Source organism: Paracoccidioides brasiliensis (assembly GCF_000150735.1).
Source record: "Paracoccidioides brasiliensis Pb18 unplaced genomic scaffold supercont2.4, whole genome shotgun sequence".
NCBI classification, from domain to species: Eukaryota; Fungi; Ascomycota; class Eurotiomycetes; order Onygenales; family Ajellomycetaceae; genus Paracoccidioides; species Paracoccidioides brasiliensis.
The window spans coordinates 305,927-326,868 of record NW_011371361.1 but is presented as its reverse complement, the minus strand read 5'-3'; the positions used below and the strand labels follow the sequence as shown (position 1 = coordinate 326,868).

General features: G+C 44.0%; 6 protein-coding genes across 6 annotated transcripts; 3 read left to right on the top strand and 3 right to left on the bottom strand.

Annotated features, from left to right (window-relative positions):
• Nucleotides 1-154: 154 nt before the first annotated feature.
• Nucleotides 155-3,908, bottom strand: PADG_11628 (uncharacterized protein; the record flags this gene model as incomplete). The annotated part of the gene is made up of 6 exons (XM_010761562.1): nucleotides 155-453; nucleotides 617-708; nucleotides 767-789; nucleotides 3,224-3,550; nucleotides 3,647-3,766; nucleotides 3,843-3,908. 6 exons carry the CDS (start codon nucleotides 3,906-3,908, stop codon nucleotides 155-157), a joined length of 927 nt encoding a protein of 308 aa, XP_010759864.1.
• A 658-nt stretch (nucleotides 3,909-4,566) lies between these two features.
• PADG_11627 (uncharacterized protein) lies at nucleotides 4,567-5,138 on the bottom strand (the record flags this gene model as incomplete). Its single annotated transcript, XM_010761561.1, has 3 exons — nucleotides 4,567-4,695; nucleotides 4,795-5,001; nucleotides 5,031-5,138. The coding sequence occupies 3 exons, from the start codon at nucleotides 5,136-5,138 to the stop codon at nucleotides 4,567-4,569; spliced, it is 444 nt and encodes a 147-aa protein (XP_010759863.1).
• A 938-nt stretch (nucleotides 5,139-6,076) lies between these two features.
• Nucleotides 6,077-7,795, top strand: PADG_03602 (uncharacterized protein; the record flags this gene model as incomplete). The annotated part of the gene is made up of 2 exons (XM_010761220.1): nucleotides 6,077-6,914; nucleotides 7,083-7,795. 2 exons carry the CDS (start codon nucleotides 6,077-6,079, stop codon nucleotides 7,793-7,795), a joined length of 1,551 nt encoding a protein of 516 aa, XP_010759522.1.
• A 5,076-nt stretch (nucleotides 7,796-12,871) lies between these two features.
• On the top strand, nucleotides 12,872-13,617 carry PADG_03600 (uncharacterized protein; the record flags this gene model as incomplete). The annotated part of the gene is made up of 2 exons (XM_010761219.1): nucleotides 12,872-12,951; nucleotides 13,107-13,617. 2 exons carry the CDS (start codon nucleotides 12,872-12,874, stop codon nucleotides 13,615-13,617), a joined length of 591 nt encoding a protein of 196 aa, XP_010759521.1.
• A 3,036-nt stretch (nucleotides 13,618-16,653) lies between these two features.
• PADG_03599 (ubiquitin-like protein ATG12) lies at nucleotides 16,654-17,686 on the top strand (the record flags this gene model as incomplete). Its single annotated transcript, XM_010761218.1, has 3 exons — nucleotides 16,654-16,933; nucleotides 17,337-17,536; nucleotides 17,627-17,686. 3 exons carry the CDS (start codon nucleotides 16,654-16,656, stop codon nucleotides 17,684-17,686), a joined length of 540 nt encoding a protein of 179 aa, XP_010759520.1.
• A 310-nt stretch (nucleotides 17,687-17,996) lies between these two features.
• Nucleotides 17,997-19,100, bottom strand: PADG_03598 (3-methyl-2-oxobutanoate hydroxymethyltransferase; the record flags this gene model as incomplete). The annotated part of the gene is made up of 2 exons (XM_010761217.1): nucleotides 17,997-18,608; nucleotides 18,690-19,100. 2 exons carry the CDS (start codon nucleotides 19,098-19,100, stop codon nucleotides 17,997-17,999), a joined length of 1,023 nt encoding a protein of 340 aa, XP_010759519.1.
• Nucleotides 19,101-20,942: the final 1,842 nt, after the last annotated feature.

Here is a 20,942-nt window from a genome sequence, read left to right as displayed (position 1 = left end):
TCGCACATAGGCCCCGTACAACTGGAGTATATGGAAACCATATGTATCTGACCCCCGCAGCCCGAGAAGGGGAGGGGGAGGGAGAGAATGAAGCAAAGGGAGCAGAGAAAAAAGATAGATTGTACATACCTAAACAAGGACAATGGGATTGTCCTCAGTCCCCGTACAAGTGATCACGGGCCTCCTCGGCGCCGGATGACCTGGGGAAGGCCAGCACCGGGGCTGGGTGGTGGCCGGGGGCGCTTGCGGGAGGGAGGAGGGAGGAGGGGAGGAAGAGAAGAGACCACGACGTGGGTCTTGTCATTGTCCAGGCCAGAGTCATCCCTCTGAGCGTCATTACCATATCGTACGGAGCATCTAGCTCTGTGATCGCGCCACTTGCAATTCTCACATGTCCTCCGGAAGTGCCCGGGTAGCCGAATGCACTCAGGAAAGGGGCGGGGACCATCAGACCTGTGTCAACAAGTGACACAGACCTGAGGCCTCACCACCATTCCTCGGGACTGGATGAGGATGCTATTATTGTATGATGGCTGCCGGCTCTGCACTTGGACTTCTGTCATACTCTCACTTACGATCAGTGCATCTCGCCCTGGAAGGGCAAGGACATTCTAACCATGAGAGGAGAAGGCAAGGGGCGCGAGCTGCTGGCCTTCAACATAGAGAGTCTGGTGTTGCAGCAGACCTGCATTGTTTCTGATCAAAGCCCTGTCAGACAAAGGTCAGCTCTCAGCTCAGCAGGCAGGTAGGCAGTGGGTGCACTTACATTCTCAACTTGATAAACTGCTTCTATATGAAGATGTCATTTGTCAGTTGTTCTTCTGTAAAAAGATGTTGTTGGCCTGTTGTTCTTCTGTACAAAGATGTTATTAGCCAGTTGCTCTGCCAGTGAAAAGGCTAAATGCTTAGACTGGTGTGTTTGCACATGCATTGTTTTTGTGCGTGAGTGAGACAGAGAGTATGTGTATGATCAGAATAAAATGTCATTGTGTTGTTCTTCTGTATGAAGACATTGTTAGCAGCCAGTTGCTCTGTCAGTAAAAGAGCTAAATGCTTAGTCTGTATGTATTTGTACATATTTATTTTTGTGTTTGAGTGAGTGAGAGTGAGTGAGAGTGAGTAGAAGAAAATGCTTCGCAAACTGACTGATGTAACCTCACAGTCAGTAAGCAACTTCTCTTTCACTCTCAATTCACTTTCTTATGCAGCTTTATGTATGAACTAAATAGTTTCAAAGAAGAAGAATAAGAGCATTTAGTATTTATTTCTATATGTTACTCTATATAATACTTTATATATAATATTTTATAGAAATACAGTTTATATAACTTTATATACTAAACTGGAAAACATAAAGAAGAAAAGTAAAGATCTTTATATATTATATTAAAATATATATAGAGAAAATATAGTATTGTTTCTTTATTTTTTTAGAAGGAATTAGATTTGAGTTTTTCTTCAAAGTAATAATAAGAACAGAAAAAATTAAATCTTTACTGCATTCAAACTTTATCTAACTGCTAAATTGTCATGCAAAGAATTTCATTTTTTATCTAAATTCTTTATATGACTTTACATGACAGCATTAATCATTGTTTTTTAAAAGTTATATATTATCTATTTCTAAGAAGAATGATATTATACAGCATCATACTGCTCAGAAGATTGAAGTTCATACAAAGATAGACCTTTGCACCTTGAGCTGAGTCATTCATATAACTCTGCATTCAGCAATACTTTTGCAGCTGTATGAGGCTCTGATTGTTATTAAATCCATGAAGCATGATGTTGACATCGAAGTCCATATATTCCACCTTCTGCGACTTTGTTTCCTTCTTGGCCCGCGTATGAAGCAGGGCATTAACTTTTAGAGATATATAGATGAGATAACAAGTGCATATGCCTAAAGATCTGAAATTGAGGCAGCCCCCGGAGTTTGAATCGCAGGTGCTTCATCCACTATCATACACTCAGTCTTGAATCAACAGGAAAAAATCTTTTAATCTATAATCTTCTCCCTCAGAAAGAAAGTCATCTTCCAATCAGTGACATACTCATCTGAAAAGTTTCTCTGCCAGCATCATATCTGCCTTGTACGAGTGAAAGAAAAGAGTCAACCCGGCACTTCTGACATCATATGGCCTCCAGCTCTGCAACTTACCATGAACTCCTTCTGCTTTAAACTGTATGCCTGCTGTGAACACTTGGGTCTGCTTTGCCAACCCTCTAGCATAATCTGCCTGACATTTTCATAGAGCTGACTGTCCAGATCCAGCAGCTCTCACTCTCAATCCACTTCCACGGGGGCATCCGACCGAAGAATCAGGAGATTCATCTTCAAGGCAGTTCCGTACAATTGACAGGGGAAGTGTATAAAAAAAACTGGGCTGGCTCACAGGTGCATGCAGGAGCCAGGGCAGCTGCGTACGGAGAAGAGGAGCAGGGGGGCAGGGAGAAAGAACGGGGGATTGAGCAAGAGGGCTGCAGGCCGGGCGGGAGGGGCCTCGCATTTAGGTGATCTCCTACTCATAGGCGTTTTTCAAAGGTCTTCATACCAGGTTTAATTGGCTGAGAGTAGTGAAAGGGCTTACACCCACCGAACTGCCATACTAACCACGGTGCGAACCAACCAATGTCCCCGTCCCCCCATATAAGCATAAGCTTTAGTTACCTGCCAGGCTAGGTGATATCATATCTGCAGTATCCTCCCCCATCAACTACCCGTCCATTTGGCCCAACTCCAGGCCCCCGGTTCCTGTCCTGTATATCACGTGATAGTATCTTCCAGACAAACCAATTGATTGCTTCGTCAACTATTTTATTCTACAGTCCCCTTTTTCCTTTTGGTAACTACCCCTGAAACAAACAGCGCGGGAATCCCAAACACCAACTAACCTTGCTAATACATCTGCCAAGTGTCGTTATTTGCCCCGTATGCTTGCCTTTGCCTGTTTATGTAGTATGTTCAATACATACAGTACATATCTCAATTGGGGGTGGAATCAGCAAATTTTGCTTTCCCAAAATTGAGAGAAAAGAAAAGAAAAGAGAAGAAAAGAAAAAAAAGAGCCCCATTATTGGCTCATATCCTGACGAAATGTTTTCTGAAGCAAAAAGTGACCTGTTCCAACAGCATGTTATGTTGCCTGCATAAGTTGAACAGCTTCAATTCTCGAGCTGATCTCCTCTCTATTCGCTAACATCAGTACACACTGCACCTCACCCGTGGCTTATTGTTATGTGAGGTGTAAAGGGATGGGGTATTATACAAGAACATGGACAGCCAAGTGTCAAAATCCAAATTCCCAGTGATAGCATCAGTTCCCACGTCGATTGCTGCCAGGTCCTCCAGCAAATCGAGCACGTCAAGGTGGAACATGTCTTCCCTCATGGATGAACTATCTGAGAGCTCTCCAGAAATGTCACTATATGAATAGGCTTCTTCAGGCGGCTCTGGTGTACTAGGCATCGTGACCGCTTGAATACCCTCGATATCGGAAGGCAACAGGATTGGCTGAAACGGCCCTCTTGCGGTTAGACTCTCATGGCGCTTCAGGGGCAGTCAGAAATGTTAAAACTCTTTGGAAACGATCCCCCCCCCTCACCCCCCCTTTTATTTATATATTAGATTGGACGAAGTACAAACCTTTCTCTTGATGGTTTCCACGAGGGGCATTTTCTTGCTCACTCGGTGCCAGACTCTGGGGCCAACCCTTTGCAGCCATCCCTTCTTTTTCTGGTTGTTGCAGCGTTTGTTTTGCTTTTTCTGAGAATCAAGATATCAGCATTCAGCGAAGATGAACCCAAACTGAGATATGTGTGATCAGCAAAATAGCACCCACGATTTCACGTCTGATACATAGTGCTCTGAGCTCAGTGCGACAGCTGGCTGGGCTGAGCAGCATCATTCTGCCCCTATTCAGAACTTCAGAGTGACTTTGTTGCTATTGTAGAGGATCACCAATAAACAATCTGGTATACAGATGGTAAGAAAAAAGGTAGCACAAATGTTGATGAATTTAATAAATAAGTGTGTTTTGATTATACTGATGATGAACATGTGTTATTGCAGTCCAGAGTTGAGTGTTGTGACTGTTGACTGCACCACATCACGACAACGCTTGAACAGAGATGATACTCAAAGACAAAACCATGTCTGATATTTGCCCTATGTGACTGTAACCTGCTCATGCTGTCCTCCAAAAATGTCTTCTTGTCATATTCTAAAGTCTGTTGAAGAGCAAACACAAAAATCATGCCAACCCCCCCAAAACACTTGAACATAGCCTAGATAAGGTATCAAAGAAATCCAGAAAGTGGTCTCATTTGGCTAACCGAACGGAAGAACCTAGAGAGGAACAATACATCCCTTGCCTGCAGAGGGATTTGCCAGGGCCAGAAGTAATAAATGAGCATCCACCCCTTTCCGTGCGAATCTGCTTCTCCATATCACTGTTTCCTCTGATCCCCCGGGGTTTCCCCTATCTTTCTGCGGCGCAGCAAGGGTGGCTCCATTCATAGATGTCCTCCCCAAGACTCCACGCCATAACTCCGCACATCTTCTGCTCATGTACAATTGTCCTTAATCTTCCTCTGAATGAGGTCCGGAGCACCCCCCGTCCAGAACAACTTAGCCACAACGTTCATTTTCGGACTGACAGACCATCCCGCAGTATTCTTTCTTTGAGCCACTATCTTTGTTAATATATTCTACATAGCATATTCCGCGAATTCCAGTATGCGAAAAGTAAAAAGCTTGGATCTTGGGAGGAAGGAAGGCGGGGTTTTACTTACCAACTGCCATACTGGCTGCAACAATCGCCGTTGTCGCATTGCAAAGAGAGATAGATGTCCACATTGTCCACTTGCACTAGAATCTACCTGTGCGGGTGGCGGTGAAAGAACCGACTTCTCAGAAGCTATCTGGTCCGATGTTGTCTTCGCCAGTTGATTATTAAGCGGGAGTCGGGGAACAGTTGAGCGGTGCTGAGGGCCTGCTACCTTGCGTAAAATGTGAAGCCTAGATTTACCTTTCCAGGTTGATGTCCAAGTGATTTTGGACCAAACTTAAGCCTCCCTTTGACGGTCGAGTAATGAGCCGTCGCCCCATCACAGCGGCTGGTCAGGTCATGGGACATGATCTTCATTCAAAGACATTAGGAGCTTCGAGCCAATCTTCACTGGGATTTCCTTCATCGGTGCTCTGCAGCTCAGTAGGTGGTATCTACAACATGAGCCTGGCGCTAGCTATATCACAGATAACATGAGATTTGCTTGGAAAGGCAGATCACCCCGAATTTCTAGCAACGATGGATTCCAGCAGTTGCTAGGTTTTACTGGAGGCTCACGGCTGGATTCGGAGCTCGGTCATATTACTCTGGTTTTGAAGCAGAATGTGGCCAAATATAGCTGTAATTACGTATATTTAGGCTGGATGGGGAGATGAGTGGTAGAGCATGGTGTTTCGGTGTCATCAGGCCCATGTTTCCATCAGCAATTAGGTATGGTAAGTTGATAAATGAACACCAGCGATTCTGTCCTCCATGTGTGGCTTGCAGTTAGTTAACTATCTAGTTAGTTAGTCAACGAACTCTTCTGCAATAAACAAAGCACTAGGATCCCTCCCCGCCGCTGTTCGATAATTCTCGCCACCGTAGAATAGAGATATTTTAATAACTAGTTGATTCGTAGCTCCGCTTGAATGTTTTCAAGGCTAGAGTCCAAGGCCGACAGTTAACCGCAAAATAATAAATGGACTTTGGAAGTTGGTAAAAAGGTTAATCTTGGGTTATTAACACGGGCGATCTGAGTGGTCGAACTTCTCTGCTGTGAGAGCCGAGGTAGTTCATCGGAGCTCTCAACCAATGCTCACCAACTCAGTCTACGGCTGCCCCCCAACCTTCATACAGGCCGAAAGGGAAAACAGGGACTTAAAATGGCACAGGCACTCCACCGCACAGGGGAAATCTGGCAAAGTTAGCAGAGAGGTATCATAGCACCGTTAGTTATTATCCCTTTTGTTTGCCCCCTTTGACCCTCTATTCCTCCCTCTGAAACACACCATCAAGTGAACGCCATGGCATCCAAACTAGCAGATAGGAAGATCTCGCGGGAGGAAGTTGCGCAAAACAACACGGAAGATTCCTGTTGGTGTATCATCGACCACAAGGTCTACGACTTGACTGATTTCCTCGATGCGCATCCCGGTGGCAATGTCGTCCTCACCCAGATTGCCGGAACAGATGCGACAACCGCCTTCTACAACCTCCATCGACACGAGGTGCTGCAAAAATATGCCAACCTTTGCATCGGCACCGTCGAGAACGAGATGCCCGAGGTGGTTGACCCACAGCCTGGGGATCTCAGCAAGGTGCCATATGGCGAACCCATATGGCTATCCCCTGTCTACAAGAGTCCTTACTACAACGATTCGCACCGTAGACTACAGAAGGCGTTACGAAAGTTTGTCGATACGCATGTGTATCCAGAAGCGCAGGAGAAGGAACTTGACGGCACTTATATCTCCCAAGACCTCGTGGATAAGATGGCGGAGACGAATTTGTTAGCTATGCGATTGGGTCCGGGGCCGCATTTGCATGGTCGAAAACTGTTCGGCGGCATCATCAAGGGAGAGGAGTTTGATTACTTTCATGACCTTATCGTTGCGCAGGAGCTGGCGAGAGCCAATGCTCGAGGATTCCAAGATGGCAACATGGCTGGCATGATGATTTCTTTAACAGCCATACGACAGTGGCTTAAGAACACGGAATTACGCGACAGGGTCACTGAAGAATGTCTTTCCGGGAAGAAATTCATGTGCCTGGCAGTTTCGGAGGCTTTTGCCGGATCTGACGTCTCGGGCATCCGCACTACGGCTACAAAAACTCCCGATGGCAGGCACTACATAATCAATGGTAAGTCATCACTAATTGAATCCCGTGTTCCCCTCAGACCCCCCCCCCCTCCCTCTTTCTCTTTTTTTTCTTTTTCTTTTTCTTTTATTTTCTCTTTTTTCTTTTTTCTTTTTTCTTTATTTTCTCTTCTTCTTTCTTTCACAATCTCACTCATTATTGCTCTACCAGGAACCAAGAAATGGATCACCAACGGCATGTGGGCCGACTACTTTGTCACGGCTTGCAAAACCGAAAAGGGATACTCCGTCATTCTTGTCCCACGCGACGAGAACATCGAGACCAAACGCATCAAGACCGCCTACTCAACTACTGCAGCCACTACTTTTATTCAGTTCGACAATGTCAAGGTCCCCGTTGAAAATCTGCTTGGCGAAGAACACAACGGCTTCATCGTGATAATGAGCAACTTCAACCACGAGCGTTGGGCCATGGCCTGTATGGTCAGCCGTTGGAACCGCACTGTTGTCGAAGAGTGTCTCAAATGGGCCAACCAGCGAATCGTCTTTGGCAAGCCCCTCATTAATCAACCAGTCATCCGTCAGAAGCTAGCCAAGATGATCTCTCTCACAGAAGCGTCGCAATCCTGGTTGGAAACCATCACGTATCAGATGTGCAATATGAGCTATGCACAGCAGACAAAGCACCTCGGTGGTCCCATCGGGCTTCTCAAGTCGTATGCCACCCGCTGCGCTCATCAGATCGCGGATGATGCTGTCAATATCTTTGGAGGTCGTGGGATCACACAGACTGGAATGGGCAGAGTGGTCGAGCAATTCCACCGTACCTATAAGTTCGATGCCATTCTTGGCGGTACGGAGGAGATTCTGGCTGATCTTGGTGTGAGGCAGGCAATTAAGCAGATGCCCAAGGCCATGCTATAAAAGTGCTGGTTTGGGATTAAGACTATGGTTCTTATAGCGGTGATACAAACTACGACAGGGTATACTGATCATGTACAATAGAATATCATTGGTGTTGATTTCCTTTCCTTTTTATTTGCTTCTCCACATCTTATTTTAGCCGGACAGCCGAATACAAACTTTGGGAAACTGACCCTGTTGTCACCCGCCAGGGTACTTCCATTATCGAACCGTATATTACTTTATCGCGATATTCCTATGCGCAAATCCGTTTATCAACTGACTAACCTAATTTACACCGCTGAATTCTAAATCCAAAGCAATACAATGTGTACAAAAGGTTCCCTGGCTGCAATATCGGGCTATGCATGTTCAATTTTCCATTCCTCGTATGGATATCTCTCTTACATCTTACCTCTGGGATAATAAGGGTTGGACCTCCCAAGGGGACGCGCGAAACCCACGGTTGCGTACACACTCCAGTGTTCTAGATTTCTTACATGGGACTCTTCCGTTTCCTTGGGATCACAAATGACATCATGCTGTTTATTGCTCGTCGCAGAAAAATCGTCAAGCTCTTCGGTACCATTTGGTTAGTTACGCAGGCCACAAAACGAAAGAAATAATTCCCAAACCATGATTCTATTTAAAAACATAAAAGTTGCTATCATCACATTCCGATTCAGAAACATTACAAAAGTGAGACGACTCACAAAAATGAGAAGTTAAAACACAATGTTCCGTGGAATTCCAAGCGAAAGACCCAATTCCACAACAAAGACTGTTCGTCACATCATGCCTCGAGAATAGCCTATATTATTATTAAAAAAAAAAAAAAAAGCCAGTCCTGCTTTTGCTGTTGAACCCAACTGCACATAAGCGTTGGCGCGGCAAAGAAGTAGAAGGAAGAGCCGCCACTGAAAGAGGCAACTGACGCACTTTTGGAGAAATTTTTCATATTATTATTTTCACTAATTTTGTGACGGCGCATGTGGCGTCTTTGATGGGAATATGTCGTAATGGAACGTGATGCTGCAGTTAGCACTGCTGGGAGGAACTGTATGGGTGCCGTTTGTGGAGGACATAGTGGGTAAATAAGTTCGTTGTTGAAAGAGTGCTGTGCAAATAACTGGAAATTGGACCAGAGTTGAGGGTTGGATAGTTACACAAGCGAAGGGATGAGCTCTTGTTTTGCTTGAGCGAAGAGAAAGAGGTTGTACAAGTTCAATGAGCTTCAGATGAGGTTCAAATCAATATAAATATTTCGGGATCTTGTTGCCGTTGCCAATAAACGGTTTGCTACCTGGGAACTGTACGTAGTTAAATGTTTTAGGCTTGCCATGAAGTGCAGATTGCCCCTCCCTTTTGCGATTACTCGCTGCTGGCTGACTCGTACACAATTCGCCATAAGGCAAAGGCCAGGAAGAATTGTTTGTCGGTGCAATATGGCACTGTGCCCCTTTTTGATAATCGAATATTGCATTTTGCGCCAAACCTTCTGATAATCCCACTTTGTTAAATGGACTCTCAACGATCTGTGGCAGATTTAAATAGTAATAATAGTAAAATAATTTTTTCCGATGCGATTCGAGCTTTTCGCACCTCACAGTAGTCTGTAATATCTGCTGTTGATACGGACGGGTTTAGCAATGCAGCGGAGACAAACAGACTCCGATGCTGCAGAGCCCGCCCCCCAGCATCCACGATCAGGGTGCTAGAATGGTAACTTAGTTCCTTCGTAAAGAGAACATATTTATGAGGTTTAAGCTAGTATGAAAAGCGGTCTTGTATCTTTGTGAAAAAAATACCTGCTAGTTAAACAGCCATCAGAGTATTGGGTCAAGATGTATGCAGGATGTATTTAGAGCTCATGGTGAAGGTTGTGAACATGGACCAATAGCTAGTCCATTCAATCCTCCATACATATAGAAATCGTATCTACCGGACTTAAAAATTCATAATAAATATTCACTTGAATTTGTTCTGGGTGGTTTAGAGGTTACAACAGGGTTGATATAAAGTTAAGCTTAAACGACATTAAATTTCAGCTGACCCTGAACTAGTTATCCATAAACAAGTTAACAAATCCCAGATGGGATAATCCCAGTTCATTCTGGCTCCCCAGGAACAGGGAAGAAATATTTTTCTAGATTAGAGAAGAGCAATTGTGCGATAATCTGTAAATAATGTTAAATTACCTCGATTATAATTTTAATAAACAGGGACTGCTGATTTCTTTGTATGTGTAGTATGTATACAGTATGTGGGTATTCGCATGGTCGGCATAACAACCAGTGCATTCAATGTGGCCCTTGGATAATCTCGTTCTCTAAATAATGCATAATGTTTCCAAAATAAAACTTAGCTGACTGGAAGCCCACCCTTTATCATATCCTGTTTCCCCATCACCCCTCCATAAGCCGCTATCCCATTCATCAAATCATAGCATTTCCTGTTTTCCTGAATTGGCCAGAATGTTGCGCCAGCTTGGGCTTCAACTATTATCCATCTCCTTCTGTTTGTTCTACATGGCGTTAGGCCAAACATATACCGCATGCGATCCTCTCAAAAAGTGTGAGTAGCATCGTAGTTCAATGGCGTCTATATTTCGCACAGAGCCCATAGTACAAAAGGGAACTATTGGTAATTTTAATTATCCACAATCATTGTTATTCTCATTTTGGGGAAAAGCTGAGAGTGCATATACTAGAATGGGCTGGAGGTAAAGTCGATTATTCCGCAGCCCCTTTCGTTATGTATGTTAAATCCATAAAAGCGGCCGATTATTCGACGGGAATAATGTATGAGTATACCGATCAAACGGGAAACTAGCAATCCGTCAAAGCGGTAGACAGGAAAATAAACAACCGTGGCACAGATAGAGACACAGAGACTTCTCCATCAACCATCACCGTACCAGAGACTTCTGCAGCCTCTGCGACATCATCAAAAAATAATTGCAGATTGTAGGGTATGTATAAAATGGGAAGGGTCATGTTCACTTGAGGCAGTGTTATTGCTCATTGCAACTCTTGTTTCATGGGCATAGGGAGTTGCTTGTTGTCTTCAATTCGATCCGTCTCAGAAACTCGACGGACCTGGATTGTATGTGGCGCATGAAACACAGACATGTGGCTCCCTTTTTCATTAGCTTTATCATGTTTCTTCCCGGGATATGCCAGTCCATGATTAACCGTGTGTCCATTTACCTTGTAACCGAAAGCCATACATATATTAATACTTGTTGAATTTCTTCAGAGACTCTCGGTGCTGAATATAGTAACGGAGCATCAACAACCACCACGTCTACGGTGGGGCCAGCATTGACAAGTGGCCTTCATCTGAGCAGCAAGGCTGCCGCTGGTAGGAATGATACAGCCCATATTGTTGCCGAAAGCAACCCCAAGCCACTCCAATCGTAATCCAGTCGCAGGGGAGAAGAGCGAGATCCACGCTCAGAATTCTGTAGGAATAGGCTGTGTATTATTCAGCGCTCTCATGGTCCTCTTCTAATTCCTAAGGGCCTAGATCAAACATCTTCACGGATCCGGTTTCATATTGGTTGAGAGAAAATTTCAAGTTCAATTACATGTTTGTCAGTGTTAATGATAACAGCATAACAACGAAGTGTAAGTCTAATGAAAACAAATTTGTTTGAAGGTGTCTTTCAACAGAAGGAACTGTGATGTTTCAACACAATCATGTATCTTGTCATTGTTATTTCAACCTCGGCGAATAACAGGTGTCTTGAAGTTTTTATAGTCAGGTATTGCCTTTCTTTGGATGGTAGACCCCCGTGATAAAAGTTCTGCTCTGGTTGGCCCGAGAAAAGTCGGGCTGCTGTGGTACAGACTTTTGTTTCTGCTTAAAATGTGGATTAGATGACGAATTTGCTCAACCCCAGGTTGATGGGTCCGAAAGCATCTTATCCCAAGGACAGCGACCAAACATCAGTGGAACAGTGTAGGGCAAAACAATGACAGAATTGAATGGGAGCATTGCTGATCTTTTCAGGCGGCCTCGACTGTGCACTGGCGAGGAAAGATAAACAATGTCGACTGGGTGGATCAAGAGTGTAAGGAGAGAAGTCGCCTGCAATATAAGAAGCCACTTTTCCGTAAAACACAAGGGATATCACCCTCATGTGTCTGCTAAAGTTCGCCATCAATTTCCTTGGTGTGGAGATTGATGTCAGATTGATGTCAGATTGAATTATTAAGAATTAACTAACTGTTTAACTAACTTGACTAGTAACTACTAATTAGCCACAGCTGGTTAAGGAGTGAGTTTACTAACCTCCAAGATTAAGTGGTAGTTACAAGTTAGTTACAGGTCATGCAGATTTTTATCTTCCACACTTGAAAGCCTCAGTATTTTCTCAGTGTTCTCAAACTTAGCTGCATTCATTGAGTGGCCATGCAAATATATTGAGATTCTGCTATGCAAAATTGCTTCGATGATTCCAGTCAATAGTAATGGGTGTCAATGTCATGGCGCGTGTTTGACACTCCCTGACAATGCTTCAAGTATAACCACCCTTAGGCACCATGAACAGGTACTCTGTTACAGGATTGTCGATTTGTACTCCCTTGTGTCAATAACATCAGTGTTGATACTTTTTACTTGGCCGTCTCTAGGCCTAGGCGATACTCCCTTGACAACTCGACGTGTTACCAATTCCGGCGCTATTCGATATGACCCAAGAACGTGCTGCTCTGGGTTGTTCCGTGTACCTGCATGCACTGTATTCCCATCGCTCTGAGCAGGTTGAATGAACCTTACAGGAACCCGACTACTCTCATTTTAGACCAATGCATATCGCTAGCTGCTGAACAATTGCAACTCGATTGCCACACACAACTCCGTGAGCCCATAGTCAATTTACCTAAAATAGATAGACAAGAAAACCCCAGCGAAGATATGGCTCAATGTGTCTTCGAAGGGGTTTTAGATATTTAACACACGATCCTCCTCTTTCTCTCTAGTCTCACAATTTCTATTTCCTCTAATCCTTGATATCAAATATACCCCTTCCGCTCTCTTGAATCGAGACATTCTCCCTGTGAGAACCCAAACCGAAGAGCTAGATATTCCAATATGCATGCCAAATACCTTATTATCTTGGCCTTTTCCAGTATTGCCTTTGCGACGTCAGCAACGGTAGACGAGGCCGAATTGTATGTCAAGTTTCTCTCTTATGTCGTCCTGGTTGTTCATAAACGCCTTCTCCTATTTGGCGAAATCTGAAAGACATTGTATCAAAGAGTGAAATTTGCTCTATGATAATTCGTGTCACTGGACTCGATAACTCACTTGAAACCTTTCTCTGTAGAACACCTGTGTCGCCATTGCCAACAACCCCGGATGGGGGTAAAGAGCCTGAATATCCCCCTTACCCAGAGGACGAAACCCCAGAACATCCCCGTATTCCAGAAGAGACACGAACGGATGGACACCCTACATATACAACTGGGGGCCCATCCGGACCAACCGGACCTCACACTGGTGCTCCACCTGAAGAAGCAGCTCCTCCCGAGGTTCCTGTCTCCGCTCCGCCACCAGAAGCGACACCCAATTCACCGGAGTATCCACCTGTAGCGGAGGCAACTCCAACCGACTATCCTGTTCCTCCACCAGCGAACAACCCTCCCCCAACGATTCCAATCCATACACCTTCCTTCACCCTAAGCACATCTCCCAACGCTACAAGCCCCGGTTACGTACCACCACCACCCCAGAAGCCCCCTCTCGAACTTAGCAGCAGTGCTCCCCATCTAGTCGACTTCTCGGTTACAGGCCTCGCGGGTATTCTTGTCATTATGTGCCTTACGTTTGCGCTGTAAACACGGAACAACGCATCGTTGTCACTGGCTGGCTGGATGGAGTTTGACCCAAGTAAGGAGGAACCATCGAAGCGACACGGGGAATTGATGGAATTTGGCCATCAGTCATGGATAGTAAGGGTGTGAACGGGTAGATATGTATACTACTCATGTTTAAAACCGCTTCATGAATGCAGTTTAGAATAAGGAAATGGAATTTGTTTCTACTTTTCATTGTCACAATTTGATGATCAGGTCAGGAGACAACCGCTATGAGAGGCCCACGGCGCATCATAAGCTTCAGCAATTACAAGCTACAATCCTAGAACTTGATAAATGCCAAGCCACGTCGTAATTAATTGAATATTAGGTGAATAGTTATGCCGTATTTCAGGTGTAATAATAAATTCTCAGCATCAATAAAGGACTGGCTGTTGGTTAGGGATCAAGTATCACAAACCTCCAACTCTATGTGGAACTGTGACCTTGCAGCATTTAAATCAAGAAATCATATATGAAAATGCTGCATTAAAGGACTCAATAAAATTAGTAGTATGAATCCAAAATATGTCTTCGTGTTTCCGTTCCATGAAGAAAATAGAAGTTGTTGCGAGGGAACTTGGATTCTATAAGGCTGATTTAAGCTTTGCTGACCAGGGTCGAAGTGCGATTTGTCTTGGTTCATGTTTCGGGAGCTAGTCAACCTTAGATAAAGTTTATCTGCACCTACCCTTCTTACAAGTGAAGCACCATCATAATATATGTTTTCTAGGTAGTTGCTTGGAGATTCACAGGACCCATCATTGAGAATCAAATTTCATCTATTGAGCTGCTTTGTTTGGTTCTTTAATGATTACGTCATTACGTCTGAGTTTGGCATTCCAGCTCTTTCATCTGTTTATATTTTCTACAGGTTGCACAGTATGGCAGGAGGACTCAATTTCAATATTGATCTATGAAAGTGACATGATGAGAGTTGTATCACTAGATAGGAAGAATACTATATGACCTGGTCTCTTATCCGCAGCGGACTTGAGATTGATTGCTTCCTTAGTCGAACATGTAAAATCATATTTCAGTATCAGCTAATGTAGACCTGGATCATATACACTCTTGATCCTCCCTTCAAGCTCAATCTAAGCAAAATTATGGTTGTATGTATCAATTCCCCTTATCTATGTCCAACATCCATGTTAAGTGGTCAAAAAATTAGTGGAATATATATAATTTGCCAAAACATATGGCGGCATGGGAGTAATTATAGTTATTAATTGCCTGGTGTTCCACCAAGTTAAGAGGAATACCCCATAGCAGCCCATAGCTTACAGGCTAGCCAGAAAATAGTGTCATAAACTTCCATTTCACCTATCAGATTCTGATTGTAGGAAATAAATTGGACTCTGTAGGACTAAAATGTTAAATCTCCATTCCACATAGCAGCATACATACGTATAATCACAAGACATATCAAAGTTATTGTTCAGGAGGCTCCTAATCTACTTCGTGTCCAACTTTTGTGTCTGCTACACGACAAAATCTTCAAAGAGATATGGGAAGTGTGGAACGATTGTCAGCAACGAAAATGCCCTGCTGAAATACTCTCTGTGTTATTCTCTGCTGTCTTTAAAATAACAATTTAAGTATTCTGATACTATGAGAGAAATTAACATTTACCAGCAGAACTATGGGCAGTGAATATAACCATGTTCATGTTCATGACCATGTGAAAGGCACCAAAGTTGATACTTGCAAATAAATAATTGACCCAAGTTGATGCGTTGTCTCCGATGAGACTTTATGTGGACGGTCCATTACTGGCTATTCATATTCTAATGCACACCAAGCTTGAATTGTTCTGGCATACGAAAATCTAACGTCCCACAGAAAATATCCTATGGAAAGGAACATGACAGAATGGTCCCCTTGGGCAGCTGATACGACCCAGACTCAAGTAAACTTCTGCACCAAAATTCTGATTCTTTTGTTTCAAGCTGGAGGCTTAATATTGCTTACCATCTTGGTGAACCGGTTCTCGGGTGGTTTGAGATATGTTGATCATCCAACTAGGCAGCGTCAGTTATATTTTAGGCCTCTACAAATGCTTGAAGGACACCAAGATTAATCAGAAAGCGATGAGACAATACGTCACATACATCTTACCAAAGAAATTCACGCTTAGCGTTCTAGAGCCATTTGACTCTTATATTCATGTGCCAGCTTAATATAACTGCCTGTCAAGGGTAGTCATCAAGAGAATGTAGTGCGATCTCTCTGTACAAATCAATATCCCAAGATATTAAAAGAAAATGAATCACTCTTAGAAGAGATATGTGCTACGTGAACTTGTCGTTCAGCTCAGATCCGTTGTGTAGTGCCTAATAAATAACAGTTGTTATACCTAAAGGTATATGAGATTTTGAGGTACTGATGCCATTTGGAGCTCAATACTAAAACCTAACGGGTAACTACCTTCAAGTCATTTGTAATTCGATGTGAAATGACTGAGCCTTGATAGAATTGTCATGGTAACTATACCAGCGACGAGCAAGACACATTTCCTGAATTATGCCAGTTTCGTCATGACTAAATTAGCCACTGTTGTCCAATAGGGCTATAGCACCCATTTATTCAGTTTTGAAGAGCTGTGTGTTGGAAGCCGACTCTTAGAGATTTTGCTGGAGGGCGTTCTGAGCTGGTAAAGTCTGTCAGGAGGAACTGTGCGCAAAATAAAACACACCCGGCACTGTCTGTTGTTGATCAAATAGCAGGTGAAATTTTTATTCGCAAATATAATTAATAACTAATGTTCTGGCGCGAGGAAATGGAGATGTTAGACTAATCGATCATAGTTTGACGTTAATTAGTTAACTAGTTAACCAACGAAAGGTTGTACAAAACAAAAAAAACAATCTTGGTTTCTTCGTTGGCCCAACTTTACCTAACTCGCACATCCTACCTCGACTTAAACCTATACAACTAAAAAAGAAACCAACAGCGCAACAACAATAGCGGCTGTCTAAGGAAGATCATCTACGTATATAGCGCAAAAGAACTACTATGGCTTCATCCCCATCCCCTTCTCCTCCACCAGACCGGTCCAAATCAACGTCTCTGCGAATCTCAAACCGCGGCCTTGAACTGACCAGCAGACAAGTCAGCCAGTCTTCGCGTAATAACAATGATAACGGTGGCAAAGGGACACCAACGACACCCATCCCTGATGAAGATCATGGAGCTGATCTTCCTTTGACAATGTCGGCATCGGTTGTGCTCACCAGCTTGCCAAAGGACGCGCATCAAGCACTGGCTGTCGTCGAGCCCATTGATTCCGGCAAAGGTACGCCATTTTACCGTGGTTTAATCGACCATCCCTTTCTGATATATTAAATGGATGAATGTTTATCTTGACCGTCTGTTTCTGGTTATTTTTCTGGTGTTTTATGTATGCTTTAGCTTTACGAATTTGCGGCAATCTGGAGTGGGCTCACCCAATGTGATCCCGACTCTTCTCCTATTCTGTCTTGCCACGAACAATACCGTCCATTACGCAAATAACTACCCTGCCCATATCATCATATTTATGCCACTCTTTGTGGGATGTAAATAAGCTTTTGTCAATATTTTGCCATTGTTCGACTTTCTTCGTACATTACACTCATTATATTCCTCAAATCAACGCAGTCGACGCGCACAGTGGGAACTGACTCTGCTTTCTCTACGTTATTTATGGTATTAATTAGTAACTGTCCGTTTTCAACCACTACCTTCCGCACCCATCCTGAGAAACCGCGTTTTCAAAATCAGCGCCTCTCAAAAATTTGAGACAGTGGTCAAGTTCTTACGAAAGAAGCTTGATTGTAAGGACACTGATTCCGTCTTTTGCTATGTGAATAGTGTCTTCGCTCCTGGGCTGGACGAAGGAGTTGGGGGCCTTTGGAGGGTAAGTCTCTTTCTGTATAACTTAGTCATCGTCCAGGAGCTGTGATATAGCGATATAAGTTAACTTTCTAACCTAAATCGGATGCTCTAGTGTTTTAAAACGGATGATCAACTTATTGTGGCATACTCAATGACACCGGCTTTTGGATGATAAGTTATGAGCCAGGTTGGACTTGGCCCTCTTGGCAGCATTGGCGAAACCAATATGGTCGAAATTTCTCACCAAACTTGCAATCGAACACGATCATGGAGACGATAAAAAAAAAACAAGAATAGTCCACTTCTACAGTGGTATGAATGCTGGACAAAGAACTAGACAAAAGCAGCAAGAAATTGTCCACCCATAAAACTAAAACAAACACAAAGCGAAAATGAGGCTTCCGAACTCTCGAGATAAATAAATGGAATGCAAAGGGCATATATGACTATTGTACATTAAGACTGTAAAAGAAATGTGGTTTCTAATCTCTATCTACCAATTTCTCAAACTCCTGGAGGTCTTCCTTTGCCATGTGGTATGTGTACTCCGGAGAAGGATACTCCCGCTTTTTGACTTCATCTCTATATTGCTCGATTGCTTTCAAGCTTTCGTTCCATACGTCGCCGTACTTCTTCACAAATTTCGGGAGATAGCGTCCTGGTGGGAAATTCCCGGTCATATCGACCTGAACTAGGACTTGTCCTGAGCAACCTTTGCCTGCCCCTATTCCGATGGTTGGGATTTTTAACTTTTTGGTGATGATGCGAGCTATTTCCGATGGAACCGCTTCCAGGACAACCATGAATGCCCCAGCCTCTTTCACTGCAAGTGCATCTTTGAGGATCCTTAAAGCGCTAGCGGCTGATTTACCTTGGACGAGGAAACCTCCGAGGGAGTTCTGGCGTTGGGGTGTCAGACCAACATGGGCGACAACTGGAATCCCAGCCTGCGTGATGGCTTTGATAGTTGGTGCCATCTCTTCGCCCCCTTCTAGTTTGACGCTTTGTACTCGTCCTTCTTTAACGATACGTATAGCAGACGCGACGCCTTGCTCGGGGGATATCTCATATGAACCCATTGGCAAGTCACCAACCTAATGCAGGAAGCTCAGTTAGTGATTGCGGTGGGGCCAAAGCATGCGGGATGAGGTGTAGCAATATATATCCAAACTTACAGTGAAAGCTGACCCAACCGCACGAGATACACTGCGGCAATGCAGTATCATCTCGTCCAAGCACACCTCGCTAGTGTCGTCCATGCCAAGGGCAACCATTGCCAAGCTATCACCGACGAGGACCATATCCATTCCAGCAGCTTCTGCCACATGTCCACTTGGAAAATCATGTGCTGTAAGCATAGTGATGGGCTCATCTCTTTTATAGAGCGCCTGCAGTGACTTGATGGTGACTTTCTTGCGCGTGACGGGTGCGCCCATTGGAGAATGAGAGCTGTGACGGACTTGACGCCGCGAGGGGCCCGGGCTTGTTACAGCAGATATGGAAGCGAGGGGTAACCAGCGGGGTGGACATTGGACAGCAGTGGAAAACGTTAGCTTGACCAACCGAACGGGGAAGCGGAGGCCCATTGTAATCGGTACTTCAACCAGTTCAACCGGGATTTTGGGAAAACTGGTGCGGGACACAATTTGGTGGATAATCCCGCAGCGAAACATGAGAAAAATTGAACTTCATATTTTCTGAAGACAGACATGCAATTGGTGGTTTATATATAATTCGACGACGTGCTGGTATATGCAGCGTACACCAGAGAATCTTTGAGAAGTTGAAACTAATTGCCGTCCTTGTTTTTCCGTTCCGTTGCCGAACCGAGGTCGGCAACCGCGGATGATTAAGCATATTTGTGACGTCATAGCCAGCATACATCAAGGAACCGTATAACATTCCAACAATATCACCTAGTTTTACCCCTGATCCTAATCTACGACTTCCAACAAAAGGCACGCTTTGTATCCCTCTCCCCCGTCGGGATGTAAACATGACGCATTGTAAATGGGTGGCGCTTAATATCTTTGTTTTCCTTCTATGATATCTAACTGTAGGTAACGACGGTGCAGTTCAAAACTGCTTAGACACGCGCCTCATCAACGTCGGAAGCTGAACGGTTTGTGTGCCGACTGGCATTGTACTCAATGCAACAACACATTCTTTTTTGGGCAATGGATAGCATTATTTCTCGAAATACACTCGAAATACATTCCTGGTTTCCGGATTTTGTCCTCCCGCGAGCCCCGTCCACATTGCAATGTGCGACCCGAATATTAAGACCCGCATCCATAACTTTACGGATGCGCATTCATTGGCTCTCATAGCTCCTTGTAATCCTTTCTGGAGATCCATTTCTGGCAGAGTTAGCTTTTGCCGTATATATGTCATTAACGCACGCACCCCCAAAACTTGAAATATACATGACAATCAACTACCCCTCCGTGCAATATACTTCTAAAATTGGATCGTCAACTCAAAAGGAGTTTACCCTATACTAAGTGTCTCTGCTTCTGATGACCTATTGCTCCTGGCTCAATTTCTCCCGTGACAAGGTTGCCTTGTACAGACCGTTGCGGTGCTAGCAGTCAATCTTTGTTGGAATTCGACAAATGCAGCACGACCAATTGTTATGAAGGCTGACAACCGTAAACACCAACGGATTACGCAATGTCACTTTCAACCGATTCGCGAATTTGTTCCAAACAATTGTCCGCATGTTATTCAATATGGAGAGTGGCAGCCAATTTCGCATAATGTGTAGAATAAGGGCAGAATGAATTTAATTCCTCAATGAGTTCCAGCGCCTCTTGCTAGAACCATATGATCCATGATCACAACCCCAGCACTTGGGAGGCAGGTTGGATTGTCTACAATTATTCCTAGCGCCACGAATTATGGGAGGGTATTCCTTGAATGTCTTTCAACCTGCTATTAGTGATATTGGGCTTCATAAGCTGCATTGCCAATATCATAATGTTAGACACTTCCCAAATCTCCATATGGACTTGATTAGCTTAGATTAACTCCCTCCGTTTCAAATGCTGCGGCAATTGACCCGGAAACGAGTTTTAATGATTTTTTGTAAAAGGTTGTCGGACTTCCTTCTAGTTGAAATTGAGACGGAGTGTACCAGATTTCCAGTTTTGGTGGCTCACTCCTCGATATCTTCTCTGACGCTCACTGCAAATCCGGAAAATCAATATTATGGTGTGCGTTGGCATTTGGCCCAGATTCCTGCGGGGAAATCCCGAACCCACAGGTATCGGTAGTATTTTAATCGGAGATATGTCGTCCTCCGGTTCTGTAACCGACGGTTTCCCACATATCAATGAGGGTCCCTTTGGTACGGAGGGAGGGGTTCCTCTTTTGAGGGATTAAGAGATAATCCAAGTCCTACTCATGGGAGTAATCGTATGTGCGTC